General features: G+C 52.3%; 1 protein-coding gene across 1 annotated transcript in view; it reads left to right on the top strand.

Moving 5' to 3' along the window:
* The window catches only part of SLA2 (Src like adaptor 2), a 35,471-nt gene that overhangs the window by 3,516 nt on the left and 16,851 nt on the right, over positions 1 to 15,104 (top strand). The window contains exons 2-5 of the mRNA XM_002830269.6: positions 4,365 to 4,498; positions 9,800 to 9,899; positions 10,760 to 10,846; positions 11,644 to 11,747. Coding sequence (XP_002830315.1) covers positions 4,408 to 4,498; positions 9,800 to 9,899; positions 10,760 to 10,846; positions 11,644 to 11,747 — 382 coding nt within the window. The 5' untranslated portion in view covers positions 4,365 to 4,407. The remainder of the gene's footprint in view (positions 1 to 4,364; positions 4,499 to 9,799; positions 9,900 to 10,759; positions 10,847 to 11,643; positions 11,748 to 15,104) is intronic.

Raw genomic sequence — 15,104 nt, 5'->3', positions numbered from 1 at the left:
CCCAGCCCTGCACGAATGGGCTACGTGACCAGAATCACAAGGTTGTCCTCTCAGGGACTTGGTCACTGTATCTGAAATGGGACCCAAGTGAGATACTGAAAAAAAAAAAAAAAAAAACAATATTCTGGGCAGCGTGCTGATCTCGGCTGCCGTTGACTAACTTTTTCCTTTCACCCGATGCCTCATGTCCTCCGGAAAGTGCCTGGCACATAGTAAGTTTTTCAAAAATTTGTAGAGTTAATGATTTGATGCTGTCTTATAAAAGGTGCGGCTAATACTCTGCCTCCTCCTAGGCTGGCCCATCGTATGGTCTTTATTTTGCCCCCAGGGGCTTATTGGCCTTGACCTGACCAAGTCCTTGACCAGGTGAAGGGAGCTACAGAGACTCTGGGGAGGCTTTCAGCCTGAGTACAGCTCCCCTGTCTCCATCTGCCTTTGGGCCCAGCCCCCAGCTCCACCTGCAGCAGGAAGGAGTCTCTCAGTTTATTGCAGGTGGTGACTGTGGTCTTGCTGAAGGAGGGGAAAGGAAACTAAGCCTTACTGAGCACCCACTCTGTGCCAGACTCCTGCAACTCTCCCCACAGCCCTGTGGCGCCTGTAGTGCACCTCGTTCACAGATGAGACGGGGGAAGCTTTCATGCTTTGCCTGAGGCCACACAGCTCCAGCCAGGTTCAAGTGGGCGCTCATGCTACCCAAGCCAGAGGTTCGCTCCCTGGGGTTTCCTGGTCTTGGGTTTGTAAAAATCCTCCTCAGGAGGATTGCTTGAGCCCAGGAGTTCAAGACCAGCCTGGGCAACACAGCAAGACCCCAATAATGTAAAACAAAAACAAAAAACCTCCTCAAGAACAGCAGCACAATTTCAGTGTACCCAGGTTGCAGGATCCTAAAAGGCTGAGCAGGAAGTGGCTGTCAGGACCCATTTCCATGCCATATGCCCATTCTGTGTTCAAGAGCTCCCTTCCAGATGAACGCTGAACTCCCCATACGGAGGGAGCAGCAAGCAGGTATTAGGTTTTTTTGGGCGGGAAGGGGGTACAGAGTCTCACTCTGTCACCCAGGCTGCAGTGCAGTGGCACAATCTCGGCTCACTGCAGCCCGTGCCTCCCAGGTTCAAGCGATTCTTTTGCCTCGGTCTCCCGAGTAGCTGGGATTACAGGTACCCACCACCACACCCGGCTCATTTTTGTATTTTTAGTAAAGACAGGGTTTCACCATGTTGGCCAGGCTGGTCTCAAACTCCTGACCTCAAGTGATCTGCCCACCTCAGCCTCCCAAAGTGGTAGGATTACAGGCATGAGCCACTGCGCCCGGCCCAGGTATTGTTATTCCCATGTCAACGACATGAGACTGAAGAACAGAGAGGGCTGTTCCGTCCTCTAAGGTAGGATCTTTACTCCCCAGACAGGACTGGCCCAGGAGGCCACAGAAATCACTCCATGATACTGATGGACACCCGTCCTCATCCAGGCAGTGTGGGGTTCAAAGGCAAGGAAGGAGCCCACTCTGTCACTGCCCCATTCAGTGATCTCCTCCAGAGTAAGGTGCATGGGTTCCCCTCCAGGGACCGCTAGTCCTTGGCAGGTGCCTGACACAGAGCCGAAGCTCCATGAATACCAGCTGAACTGGGCCAAATGTGTAACTGTGCCTTGTCCCTACTGAAAAGAATGAAACCATCTGAAAAGAAGTACAAAGCTCTGCCTCCCACTCCCCAAACACTTTAAAATAGTGTTTGGAAAAATCAGCACTACCCTGGAAATCCGGGGATTTAAACTATTCTAACGATAAGACACCTGTCCGAAGAGCTAACAGTCTCATTTAGTTAATGTGTGCTGAGTGCCTTCTGTGATGCCTCACTAAATGCTGAGTAATAGGCAAACAAAAGAAGTCTTTGTCTACATGCAGTTACAGGATAGTGGCACATTAAACAAGTAAACTCTCAAATGAATGATGAAAACTTCCGAAGAGAGGCTGGGTCCCATGGCTCACACCTGTAATCCCAGGACTTTGGGAAGCTGAGGTGGGAGGAGTGGTGGAGCCCAGGAGTTCAAGAACAGCCTGGGCAACATGGCGTGAGCCCGTAACTTAAGAAAAAAGGGCCAGGCGCGGTGGCTCATGGCTGTAATCCCAGCACTTTGGGAGACTGAGGAGGGCGGATCGCCTGAGGTCGGGAGTTCAAGACCAGCCTGACCAATATGGAGAAACCCCATCTCTACTAAAAATACAAAATCGGCCAGGTGTGGTGGCGCATGCCTGTAATCCCAGCTATTCGGGAGGCTGAGGCAGGAGAATCGGTTGAACCCAGGAGGCGGAAGTTGTGGTGAACTGAGATCGCGCTATTGCACTCCAACCTGGGCAACAAGAGTGAAACTCTCTGTATAAAACAAAACAAAACAAAAATTTGGAAAGAGGTTGGATGTGGTGGCTAATGTCTGTAATCCCAGCTACTTGGGAGGCTGAGGTGGGAGGATCCCCTGAAACCAGGAGTTCAAGGGTGCAATGAGCTAGGACCACACCACTACTCTCTAGCCTGGGTGACGGAGTGAGACCTCCTGGGGAGGCTCCCAGGAGAGGCCTCTGATGAAGTGACATTCAGGACGTGGTAAAGGAAACAGGGGGCTGGCCAGGGTTTTCATGTGCGTTATCTCTCGGACCTGTATGTTGAGTGTTGTTATCCCCATTTTTCAGACGAGGAAAAGGAGGCACAGAGGGGAAGTGGCTCAACAGTCAGTCCCCCAAAGCCTTGCAAGTCATCACTGCATCATACAACCCACGGTCGTCTTTTTTTTTTTTTTTTTTTTTTTTGAGACAGCGTCTCACTCTATTGCCCGGACTGGAGTGCAGTGGTATGATCTTGGCTCACTGTGAACTCCATCTCCCAAGCTCAAGCAATCCTCCCGCTCTCCCACCTCAGCCTCCCAAATAGCTGGGATTACGGGTGTGCACCACCACAGCCGGCTAATTTTTGTGGTTTCTTTTGTAGAGACTAGATTTTGCCATGCTGGCCAGGCTGGTCTGGAACTCCTAAACTCAAGCAATCCACCCTCCTCAGCTGCTTCAAGTGCTTGGATTAAGTGCTCAGCCTCTTAAAGTATCAGGCCTGGTGGCTCATGCCTGTAATCTCAGCAACTCAGGAGGCTGAGACAGGTACTCTTACTTGGCCTTGTGACACCAATAACAGTGTATCCGTGTCACCTTGGCTTGCTGTGACACCAGCTCTCAAGCCTGCTCAGATCCCCCTTGCAGACTTTTTTTTTTTTTGAGAGGGAGTCTCGCTCTGTCACCTAGGCTGGAGTGCAGTGACTTGATCTTGACTCGTTGCAACCTCTGCCTCCCAGTTTCAAGCAATTCTGCTGTCTCAGCCTCCTGCTGAGTAGCTGGGACTACAGGGACACACCAGCACGCCCAGCTAATCTTTTGTGTTGTTAGTAGAGATGAGGTTTCACCATATTGGTCAGGCTGGTCTTGAACTCCTGACCTCAGGTCATCCACCTGCCTCAGCCTCCCAAAGTGCTGGGATTACAGGCATGAGCCACCACACCCAGCCCTCCTTGCAGACCTCTGATCCAAGCCACAGGTTCTGGTATGCCTGGAGGAAGTTCACTGTCCTGTCATTGTCCCCTGCCACCCAGTAGCAGAGTGTGATCCCGGGTCAGAGATAGGGTTCTAAGTGAGCCATAGGAATTCAAAGGAATGATCAACAAAGGCTAGGGGCTGGGAGGCTTCCTGGGGAAGGAAGAATGGGATCCAAACAGGACTGAAGGAGAGGAGAGGGCATGACTGCCCATGGGAGGGACCCAAGTAGAGGCCCAGAAAGAAAAAGTTGAGCCTGTTGCGGCATAAAAAAGATGAGATGTGGCTGGGCTTGGTGGCTCACGCCTGTAATCCCAGCACTTTGGGAGGCCGAGGCGGGCGGATCACGAGGTCAGGAGATCGAGACCATCCTGGCTAACACAGTGAAACCCCGTCTCTACTAAAAATACAAAAAATTAGCCGGGTGAGGTGGCAGGTGCCTGTAGTCCTAGCTACTCTGGAGGCTGAGGCAGGAGAATGGTGTGAACCCGGGGGGCGGAGCCTGCAGTGAGCCGAGATCACGCCACTGCACTCCAGCCTGGGCAACAGCGAGACTCCGTCTCAAAAAAAAAAAAAAAAAAAAAAAAAAAAAAAAAGATGAGATGTGGAGAAAACAGTGTCCAATGTGCAGGAAGCCTTCAGAGGCTGACAGAGAGGCTGGAGCCTGGTCCCACAGGAGGAAGATCATTCATATGCTCTGTGAGGAGATAGCCAGGGCCCATCTAGGGAGGGAGGGGTATCTGAGATCAGGCCAGAAGCCTCAGCTCTGTCCCCATCACTGTGTGTCTTTCAGATTTCCCTCAGTAATGTGCTTCTGAGTGCTCTGCTGAGGAACAATGGGAAGTCTACCCAGCAGAAGAAAATCTCTGCCAAGCCCAAGCTTGAGTCCCTCTGTCCAAGGCCAGGGACCTGTGACCGTGGAAGCAGGTAGGCATCAGGGCCTGTGACAGCCAGGCCCTTCCCACACAGTACTAGACTTCACTGCCTCTGTGGGCCTTCCTGGCCAGCAGCTCCCACACAGCATAAGCACCGCTGAGGGCCTGCTGCATACCAGGCCCTGCCTACTGAGCCATACAGCAGTGTCCCTGCTCCTGTAGAGCCTACCTTAGCAGTAAGAACAGTAAACAATGGGATAAATGAGAAAACAGGAGAAAGCAACAGGCACTAACCAGAATATTAAACCAGGAGGGCATGATAGTCCTCCAGGCATTTCCCGAGGCTTCCCTCCTTCTCAACCAGTTGTTTATCCAAACACCGAGCTGGCCAGCCCTACCTCCCCAGCCCCCAGAGCTGCACTGTCCATTGCAGTAGCCACCAGCCACACGTAACTGCTTAAATTTAACATTTTAGGCCGGGGTGGGGCACGGGGCTCACGCCTGTAATCCCAGCACTTTGGGAGGCCAAGGCGGGCAGATAACCTGAGGTCAGGAGTTCAAGACCAGCCTGGCCAACATGGTGAAACCCCGTCTCTACTAAAAATACAAAAATTAGCCAGTCACGGTGGTGGGTGCCTGTAATCCCAGATACTCAGGAGGCTGAGGCAAGAGAATCACTTGAACCCGGGAGGCAGAGGTTGCAGTGAGCCGAGATCATGCCACTATGCCACTGCACTCCAGCCTGGGCAACAGAGTGAAAATTCGTTTCACAGAAAAAAAAAAAAAAAAAAAAAAAGGTCTTTCATCATCCCAGCCACGCTTTAAGTGCTCGATAGCACATGTAGCGGGTGACCACCTTGTTAGACAGCACAGCATTATAGAACATTTCCATCGCTGCACGAAGTTCTGCTATACTGTCCTGGCGGACCCAAGAGGTACTATGAAATTACCTGAAGTGAAATTAGGGCTGTCTTTTTATTTTTGTGATATATATATTTTTTAATACGTGGTCTTGCTCCGTCACCCAGGCTAGAGTGCAGTGGCGTGATCATGGCTTACTGCAGCTTCAACCTCCCAGGCTCAAGCAATCCTCCTACCTCAGCCTCTCAAGTAGTTGGGACTACAGGCACATGCCACCATGCCTGGCTACATTTTAAAATTTTTGTAGAGATGGAGTCTCCCTATGTTGCCCAGGCTGGCCTTGAACTCTTGGGGTCAAGTGATCCTCCCGCCTTGGCCTCCCAAAGTGCTGAGATTTCAGGCATGAGCCACCATGCCTGGCCCTTGCCAGGGCTGTCTTAATGGTGGAAAAATAGCATATACAATGCATATGCTGAGTCTATAACCATGATTTTCTAATATAGTCTTGACTAAAACTCCCAGTTTCTTGGACAGTTGAATAATAAAAATATCCTAGCAATTTTAGTTTTTTGTTTTTTTTTTTTGAGATAGAGTCTCACTCTGTCTCCAAGGCTGGAGTGCAGTGGCGCGATCTCGGCTCACTGCAAGCTCCGCCTCCTGGGTTCACGCCATTCTCCTGCCTCAGCCTCCCGAGTAGCTGGGACTACAGGTGCCCACCACCACGCCTCGCTAATTTTTGTGTGTGTGTATTTTTTGTAGAGACAGGGTTTCACCGTGTTAGCCAGGATGGTCTCAATCTCCTGACCTCGTAATCCACCCGCCTCGGCCTCCCAAAGTACTGGGATTACAGGCGTGAGCCACCGCACCCGGCCACAATTCTAATATTTTGATGTTGGAACTATGGCCCCTGGTCTTGTTCCCCCAAACAGGCCACAAATCCTTTCTCAAGTCACACCTTGATTGGGATTTCGATAATATATTAGGGTTCTCCAGAGAAACAGAACCAATAGTTGGTGTGTGTGGGTGTGTGTGTGTGTGTGTGTATGTAGAGATTTTTTTTTGAGGAGCTGGCTCACATGATTGTGGAGGCTGTAAGTCTGAAATCTGCAGGGCAGACTGGAGACCCAGGGAAAAGCTGATGCTGCAGTCCTGAGTCTGACCACAGTCTGGAGGCAGAATTCCCTCTTCCTCAAAGGATGTCAGTCTTGTTCTTTTAAGACCTTCGACTGATTGCATGAGGCCCACCCACATTATGGAGGGTTATCTGCTTTACTCGTTCTACTGATTTAAATTCAATCTCAGCTGACCGCGGTGACTCCCGCCTGTAATCCCAGCACTTTGGGAGGCCGAGGCGGGCGGATCACCTGAGGTTGGGAGTTTGAGACCAGCCTGACCAACATGGTGAAACCCCATCTCTACTAAAGATACAAAATTAGCCGAGCGTGGTGGCGCATGCCTGTAGTCTCAGCTACTTGGGAGGCTGAGGCAGGAGAATCACTTGAACCTGGGAGGCAGAGGTTGCAGTGAGCCGAGATCACACCACTGCACTCCAGCCTGGGCAACAAGAGCAAAACTCCGTCTCAAAAAAATAAATAAATTCAATCTCAATCACAGCAACATCTAGACTGGTATTTGACCAAATATCTGGGTTGTGTGGCCTAGCCACAATGACACATAAAATCAACCAGCACAGATAACAAGATCACACTACTTCATGGTGTATTTACTTGCTCCCCTGGACAGAGCCTAGGGACATGTGCCTTATATGGCTCTTGTGCAAGCTTTGCTACTGAGACTTTGGTTAAATCACCTAAATTGGCTAGGGGCAGTGGCTCACGCCTGTAATCCCAGCACTCTGGGAGGCCGAGGCGGGCAGATCACGAGGTCAGGAGTTCGAGACCAGGCTGACCAACGTGGTGAAATCTCGTCTCTACTACAAAAAGTAGCCGGGCGTGGTGGTGGGCACCTGTAATCCCAGCTACTCAGGAGGCTAAGGTAGGAGAATCACTTGAACCCAAAAGGCGGAGGTTGCAGTGAGCCAAGATCGCACCACCGCACTCCAGCCTGGGCGACAGAGCGCGACTCCGTCTCAAAAACAAACAAAAAAAACCACACACACGCACACCTTAGAGGTAGATCTTGACTAATAGAACAAGGGTCACCTCACTTCTATTTCAATTACAGAAAATGCTGACAAGCAAACACTGATGAGCTAAGACAATTCAGAGCAGATTTACTTACCCCAAAGAAGAATTATTGAGAATTGTGAGTGAATTCTGTCAAACAAGGTATTAATCTGTCATTAATCTGTCACCACTACAGTAAAATAGATTGAAGCACATTTCTTTTTTTTTTTTTTGGAGACGGAATCTTGCTGTGTTGCCCAGGCTGAAGTGCAGTGGCACGATCTTGGCTCACTGCAAGCTCCGCCTCCTGGGTTCAAGTGATTCTCCTGTCTCAGCCTCCTAAGTAGCTGGGATTACAGGCACATGCCACCACGCCCAGCTAATTTTTGTATTTTTAGTAGAGACGGGGTTTCACCATGTTGGCCAGGCTGGTCTGGAACTCCCGACCTCAGGCGATCTGCCTGCCTCAGCCTCCCAAAGTGTTGGGATTACAGGCGTGAACCACTGCAGCCGGTCAGTCTTGCAGCCATTTTTTTTTCTTCTTTTTGAGATGGAGTCTAGCTCTTGTTGCCCAGGCTGGAGTGTAATGACATGATCTCGGCTCACCACAACCGCCGCCTCCCAGGTTCAAGTGATTCTCCTGTCTCAGCCTCCCGAGTAGCTGGGATTACAGGCATGTGCCACCACGCTGGGCTAATTTTGTATTTTTAGTAGAGATGGGGTTTCTCCATGTTGGTCATGCTGGGCTTGAACTCCCAACCTCAGGTGCTCCGCGTGGCTCGGCCTCCCAAAATGCTGGGATTGTAGGCATAAGCCCCCGCGCCCGGCCTCTTGCAACCACTTTAAATCTACCACATACCAGGCCTTGTGACAGGACCTGGGGACACAGGAGTGGACAAGACTGGCACAGTCCATGCCTTCAGGGACAGTTGAGCCCCAGGGACAGGTGCTAAACCAATAACCAACTAGAACTGTCTTAGATTTTGGTGGCAGTATGTTTTAAGGGATTCTGACCAAGAGTGTGTACAGAGGTGGCTGGTCAGGGAAGGCTTCCTGGAAGAAGGGACATTTCAGTTGGGAAATGAAGGATGAAGGTAAGCCAGCCAGGCAGAGTGAGGCCATTCCGGGGGACAGTGTAGTGTATGCAGCTGGGTGGCTGCCCCCAGGGGTGCAAGGCCAGGGCTTCCAGGAGATGAAGGGGCCCTCCCAGGCCACATTTTCCCATTCTCATCAGAGAGCACCCATCACAAGATGTGCATCATTTGTCCAAGCATCAGACATTTCTCTGCACTGTGGAATGGCCAGGCCTTATGCCTCAAAGACCTCAGAGGACAGACCCCTGGGGAGCTCTCCAGGCTGGGTTCACTGCAGGGTCTCCACATGTGTCTGGGAGGATGTGGGGAACTAGTCCATTTCCAGAATCAGCTTCAGTCTTCCCATGCCCACCCGGAGCACAGGCCCTTCAGCCCACACGATGCCCCCACCCAATCCCCCCATCCTTGTCTGCTCATCTGCTTCCCCTGCCTCACTTCCTGGGATCCCAGCTCCATCTGAAGGGCACACCAGAGTCCTCTAAGACCTTGCTTCCTACAGGGGCATCTAGGATGCACATGGACCCTTGCTGACCCTGGCTGCTTCTCATACTTAATGCGTTTGTGTGCTAAGGCATCCTTACAGAAAAAGGACAAGGGGGAAGAAGGGAGGGATGCTAGGGTGCGGTGAGTGGCCTTCAGCAGCTGCTGAAAGCTGGATTTTCAGGCTACAAGGCTCAGCGGTCATAGGGAGTCTGGTTGGCCTGAGCAGGCTGCCCTCTGGGGTGGGTGAGGGCGTGGGTCCTATGCTGAGGGTACCCTTGCCGCCTGATGCCCAGCCTTAAAATTGGGCCTTATGGTCACCACATCCTGAGCCTCATGCCACCGTGTCCTGGGCAACATAGTGAGACCTCATCTCTACTAAAAAATTGTTTTAAATTAGCCGGGTGTAGTGGTACACACCTGTAGTCCCAGCCACTCAGGAGGCTGAGGCTGGAGGATTTGAGCCCGGGAGGTCAAGGCTGCATTGAGCCTAATTTTTAGAGATAGGATCTTGCCCTGTTGCTCAGGCTACATACAGTGGTGATAGAGCAAGACCCTATTGCTAATTTTTTTTCTTTCTTTCTCTGTCTCTCTCTGGGCACTGTCAGGGCTCTGCGAAGCTCTGCTGGAAAAGCTTGATTCTAGGGTGTCCCTCTTAGGAAGTGGATGGGACTTCCTCAGGGTGCTTGTGGAGGGCTGATGCTGGGAGCCAGACCCAGGCCAGACTCCACTAGACCTCATACGTGGAGGAGGGCTAGCTAAGTAGGTGACCATTTCTGTCCCTCCATCTAGAGAGAAGCAAGGCCACAGCCGTGGCCCTAGGCAGTTTCCCGGCAGGTGGCCCGGCCGAGATGTCGCTGAGACTCGGGGAGCCATTGACCATCATCTCTGAGTGAGTCCATGGGCACTGGATACCTGAATATGCACTAACAGAGCCAGGCATGGGGCTGCGTGCCTGTAGTGCTAGCTGTTTGGAAGGCTTAGGTGGGAGAATCGCTTGAGCTCGGGAGCTCAAGGCTGCAATGAGCTATGATCAAGCCAGTGCACTCCAGCTTGGGTGACAGCAAGACTCCGCCATCTCTAAAATAAATGAATGGGCCAGGCGTGGTAGTTCACAGCTGTAATCCCAGCACTTTGGGAGGCCGAGGCGGGCAGATCGCCTGAGGTCAGGAATTCGAGACCAGCCTGGCCAACACGGTGAAACCCCATCTCTAATAAAAATACAAAAATTAGCCGGGCTTGGTGGTGGACGCCTGTAATCCCAGCTACTTGGGAGGCTGAGGCAGGAGAATCGCTTGAACCCGGGAGGCGGAGGTTGCAGTGAGCTGAGATCACGCCATTGCACTCCAGCCTGGGCGACAAGAGCAAAACTCTGTCTCAAAAAAATAAAGGAAGGAAGGAATAGAGATGCTCTCCCGGGAGAAGGGGCCCTTCCCCCAGGTAGAAAAGCACAAGCCTTTGCTGAAGCGCTCACAGAAACCCTGTGGTGGAATTTCAGGCGGCTGGACACCCCCTCAGGGAGAAGCAGTAGGTAGGCAGCACCCTGTAGCACGGAGCCTGGAATCGTGCCATCTACCACCGGCCCCAGCCCTGACTCAGGAGGTACCTGGACAGGCAGGGAAGCCTGGGGGAAACAGGCAGGACAGGTGGCCTCAGGATCCAGCCTGAGAGGGTCCTTGCAAGCCCTGAATGTACGGCTGTCGGGGCCTTGGCTCATCTGAAAGAGGTGCCCCCACTCCTTTCTCTCTCCAGGGATGGAGACTGGTGGACGGTGCTGTCTGAAGTCTCAGGCAGAGAGTACAACATACCCAGCGTCCACGTGGCCAAAGTCTCCCATGGGTGAGTTCCCACCCCAGGCCCGCCTTGCAGAGCTTCCTGCTTTCTCCTCCCAGAAGAACTCCCCTTTATGTGCGGCTCTGTACTGAGCGAAGCTGGGGATGGGGGAGAATCGAACCCAGGTCCTGCCCTCAAGAGGGGCAGACAGCTCATCCTAGCACAGGTTGGCCTGTGAGACGTGGGAGCCAGAGGAGGGGCTTGGGAAGGCCCACAGAGGAGGTGTGGAGCTCTGGGCTTTGGAGGTTGCCAGGATCTCATGGTGGAAAACGCTGAAAAGTCCACGTAGGAGATGATAGGAGCATGCTGCGTGAGGGGCTGGCACAGTGGTGCGCACCTGTAGTTCCAGCTACTAGGGAGGCTGAGGTGGGAGGATCGTCCAGTCTAGGCCACAGAGCAGGAGCCTGTCTCAATAAAAAAAAGAAAAAAACAGAGGGGCAGCTCTTGGAAAGGTGAGGCTTAGAAAGGTGAGTGGATAGAATCAGGGTGCTTTGGGGACTGAGCAGGGATAGCAGAGAGGCTGGGACCAACCCAGGTTACTTGGGGGAATGAGGTCTCCAGGCAGAGAAAGCTGAGCCTGTCCCCATGAGTTTGTCCTCCCAGGGCCCTGGAGCCAGGACTGGGAGGACAAAAATGGCGTGGACCTCAGAGACCCTGAGCCCAGCTCTTCGTGGAGCAGATAGAACTCTGAGGCCCAGAGAGGGAGGGCCTTGTGAGGGTCACTCAGAGGCAGTGGTAAAATCTTGGCTTCCCTCTTCCTCCAGGCTGACTCTGTCCCTTGTCCCTCTCTCTTGCTCCTCCAGGTGGCTGTATGAGGGCCTGAGCAGGGAGAAAGCGGAGGAACTGCTGTTGTTACCTGGGAACCCTGGAGGGGCCTTCCTCATCCGGGAGAGCCAGACCAGGAGAGGTGAGTAAGCTCAGTGCCCGCCCAGGCCCTCCCTACATGGAGGTCTCAGAAAGGAGCCCACAGATATATGGCTGCAGGTGCGGCCCAGAAAATAGGCTTTGCCTGACTCCTCAGTCAACCAAGATTTCGTAAGCCTAGCTCCGTGTCCTGCCCGTATGAGCCATGTGGAGCCCAGGCTGGGGCAGATGGAGACAGGCCATGAAAGCAAAGGAGAGGCAGCTAACTTTGGAGCAATCAAGGCAGGCTTCATGGAGGAGTGGACCTGGGATCCTGAGGGATGTTCCCACAGGATCCCAGGCGACAAGACACAGTGGTGCTGGGGTAGGCCAGCGGGCTGCACCTCGGGACAATAGGAGGTTAGAAGTGAGCAAGCTCCAGCACAGAGGCCTTGGATGCCAGGCTGAGAAGCTTGGGTTTTCTCCCAAGGCAGTGGGGTTGCTACTCAGCAGAGACACGGTGGCTGGGCGTGTGTTTTGGGGGAAACGAGAGGATGCATTACAGGGACTCTCTGAGTGTGTTCTCTGGGCCACCTGCTTAGAAATACAGGAGATGGGGGGTCAGTTTAGGGGACCCCGAAAATCGTATCCTTCTCTGAGAGGTTCACAATCCGTGTTAACACAAGACTTCTTAAGGCGTCGCGTTTGCCTAACTGGGCATTTCCCAAGTGTTTCTGAACACAGGAGCGTATCATCATGCAGCACCTGTAATAGTCACTCCATGTTCATTCATTCAGCAAATGCTTCTCCAGCACCTATGATGTGGGGAGGCTTCAGGAAAGGACAGGACCTACTGTATGTGTCAGGCCTTAGGCATCTCTGCTGAGTGAGGTGGCCATGGTCCCTGCTCTCAGGGAGCTCCTGGGTCACTGGAAGCCAGTGTTCCATGGCACAGAGTTTGGGAAACATACCTCTGTTTGAGATCCACAGTGATGCCAGGGCTTGCCCCTCCAATGCTAAGAGCCAAGTGTGATATGACTCGAGGGTGGGGCAGAAGGCCAAATGTGAAGGGCTGGAGTTCCTAGCCTTGGTGTTGAGCAGTCTGGCTGTCGTCTGCCATGTTGCTGCCATGAGAGCCTATCAGCAATAGAGCAAAAATCTGCATTTCTAAAAATAATACAGGCTGGGCACCGTGGCTCACACCTGTAATCCCAGCACTTTGGGAGGCCGAGGTGGGAGAATCACTTGTGCTCAGGAATTTGAGACCAGCCTAGCCAACATAAGGAGACCACTTCTCTACAAAAAAATTTAAAATGTAGTGAGGCATGGTGGTGCATGCCTGTAGTCCGAGCTACTTCGGAAGCTGAGGCGGGAGGATCACTTGAGTCCGGGAGTTCCAGGATGCAGTGAGCCTTGATTGCATCACTGCACTCCAGCCTGGGCAACACAGCCAGACTCCATCTTCAAAAAATAAAAGTGAATGTGAATGGCCCACAGTAGGGATCTAGGCTCAGCCAACACATTGGCAACTAGGATTTTTGATAGAGTATAGTCACAGAATTTCTCTGCGTTGACTAGGAGGTGATTCCTCCCTCCCCAAGACACAACATGATTCTGATCTCTTGGCAAAACGTTAAAATGGTGACAGGATCTCTTGGGTCAGTAGCCAGTCAGAGCTAGAAACTCACTGGAAGTCATCTCATGGATCCTCCTCTCTCCACTGTACAGACTGAAAAACTGGACCAAAGAGGAGTAGGAACGGGCCACGTGTACATTCATGTGGGGCTTCTCCCACCCCAGGTGCAGGGCCTTTTGCAATCAAAACACAAAGTTGATTGTCTCTTTGACCCTGCCTCCCTCTGAGCTGCTGCCCCTGAGTCCTTTGAGGCAGAGACAAAGAGGCACATTGAAGGAGCAGCAGTGCCCACATTTGTGTTAAGCCCTTTAAGTGACTTAAAACAATGTATGGGGATTGTACTTCCATTGTCTTCATTTTACAGATGGAAAAACTGAGGCTTAGAGAAGAGAAATAGTTTGCCTGGGGAAACACAGCTAGTAAGTGCAGAGCCAGGATTCAAACCCAGCCACAGCTCCTCTCACTCCAGGCCCCCAAGAAAGGCCCACATGGGGGAGTAATGTTGGCACTGCAAGCATAGCAACACACCAGGGAAGGAGGTATCAGGAATGGACAGACCTCCTGGCGCCCACCTTGATATGAACCAACTGTGATAGGCTGTCGGGACCCTTCGTTCTCTGCCTCAGTCTCCCTCCCAGGACCCTCTCCAGCTTCTTTGCCTCTCCTCTTCTGCCCTTGGGCGTTCTTGGGTTGACCTCTCTGAGGCCCCTCCTGTTATTTTCTAGGCAGCATCAGCACCCCCACCTCACATACATCCATAGGCTGGTAGAGGGGCTGGGGAGGCCAGCCCAGCACAGCAGCTGCAAACAGGAAACCACAGCAGTGTTGCGGAGTGGAGCAGGGCCCCACTGCAGACTGTCCCCCGGAGCTTCAGAAGCCACAGGAAGTGCTCAGTGCTCAGCTCCCCTCCCCTCCCCTGGCCCATTCTCTGGCCTGGGTCAGCCCCAAGAATATAGTGGCCGGCCCTTATGGCCACTCTGCCCCTTACCTAAAAAGGCACAGATGCAAACAGAAAACTGTGTGAGTGAGAGAGGAGAAAGCCATATGGATCCATGAAGACCTTTTTTTTTTTTTTTTTTTTTTTTTTGAGACAGAGTTTCACTGTGTCGCCCAGGCTGGCGTGAAGTGGCACATTTTGGCTCAGTGCAGCCTCCGCCTCCTGGGTTCAAGTGATTGTCATGCCTCAGCCTCCCTGGTAGCTGGGATTACAGGCGAGTGCTACCACACCGGGATAATTATTATTATTTTTTTGAGACAGAGTCTCACTCTGTTGCCTAGGCTGGAGTGCAGTGGTACGATCTCGGTTCACTGCAACCTCCACCTCCTGGGTTCAAGCGAGTCTCCTGCCTCAACCTCCTGAGTAGCTGGGATGACAGGCACGTGCCACCATGCCCAACTAATTTTTGTGTTTTTAGTAGAGACAGGGTTTCAACATGTTGGCCAGGCTGATCTCAAACTCCTGACCTCAGATGATCCACCCACCTCGGCCTCCCAAAAGTGCTGGGATTACAGGAGTAAGGCACCGCACCAGACTATTTTTTTTTTTTGCATTTTTAGTAGAAACGGGGTTTTGCCATGTTGGCCAGGCTGGTCTCAAACTCCTGACCCTCAGATAACCTGCCCACCTTGGCCTCCCAAAGTGCTAGGATTACAGGCATGAGCCACCGCGCCCAGCGGGATCCATGAAGATCTTTAAAGGCTCGTAAGATCCACATAAGCCCTCACCTGAGGTCAGCAGTTTGAGACCAGCTTGGCCAACATGGCGAAACCCCATCTCTACTAAAA

The sequence above is a fragment of the Pongo abelii genome, chromosome 21, assembly GCF_028885655.2.
Source record: "Pongo abelii isolate AG06213 chromosome 21, NHGRI_mPonAbe1-v2.0_pri, whole genome shotgun sequence".
NCBI classification, from domain to species: Eukaryota; Metazoa; Chordata; class Mammalia; order Primates; family Hominidae; genus Pongo; species Pongo abelii.
Note: the sequence above shows the minus strand (reverse complement) of the source record. Positions and strands in the feature narration are given on the sequence as shown.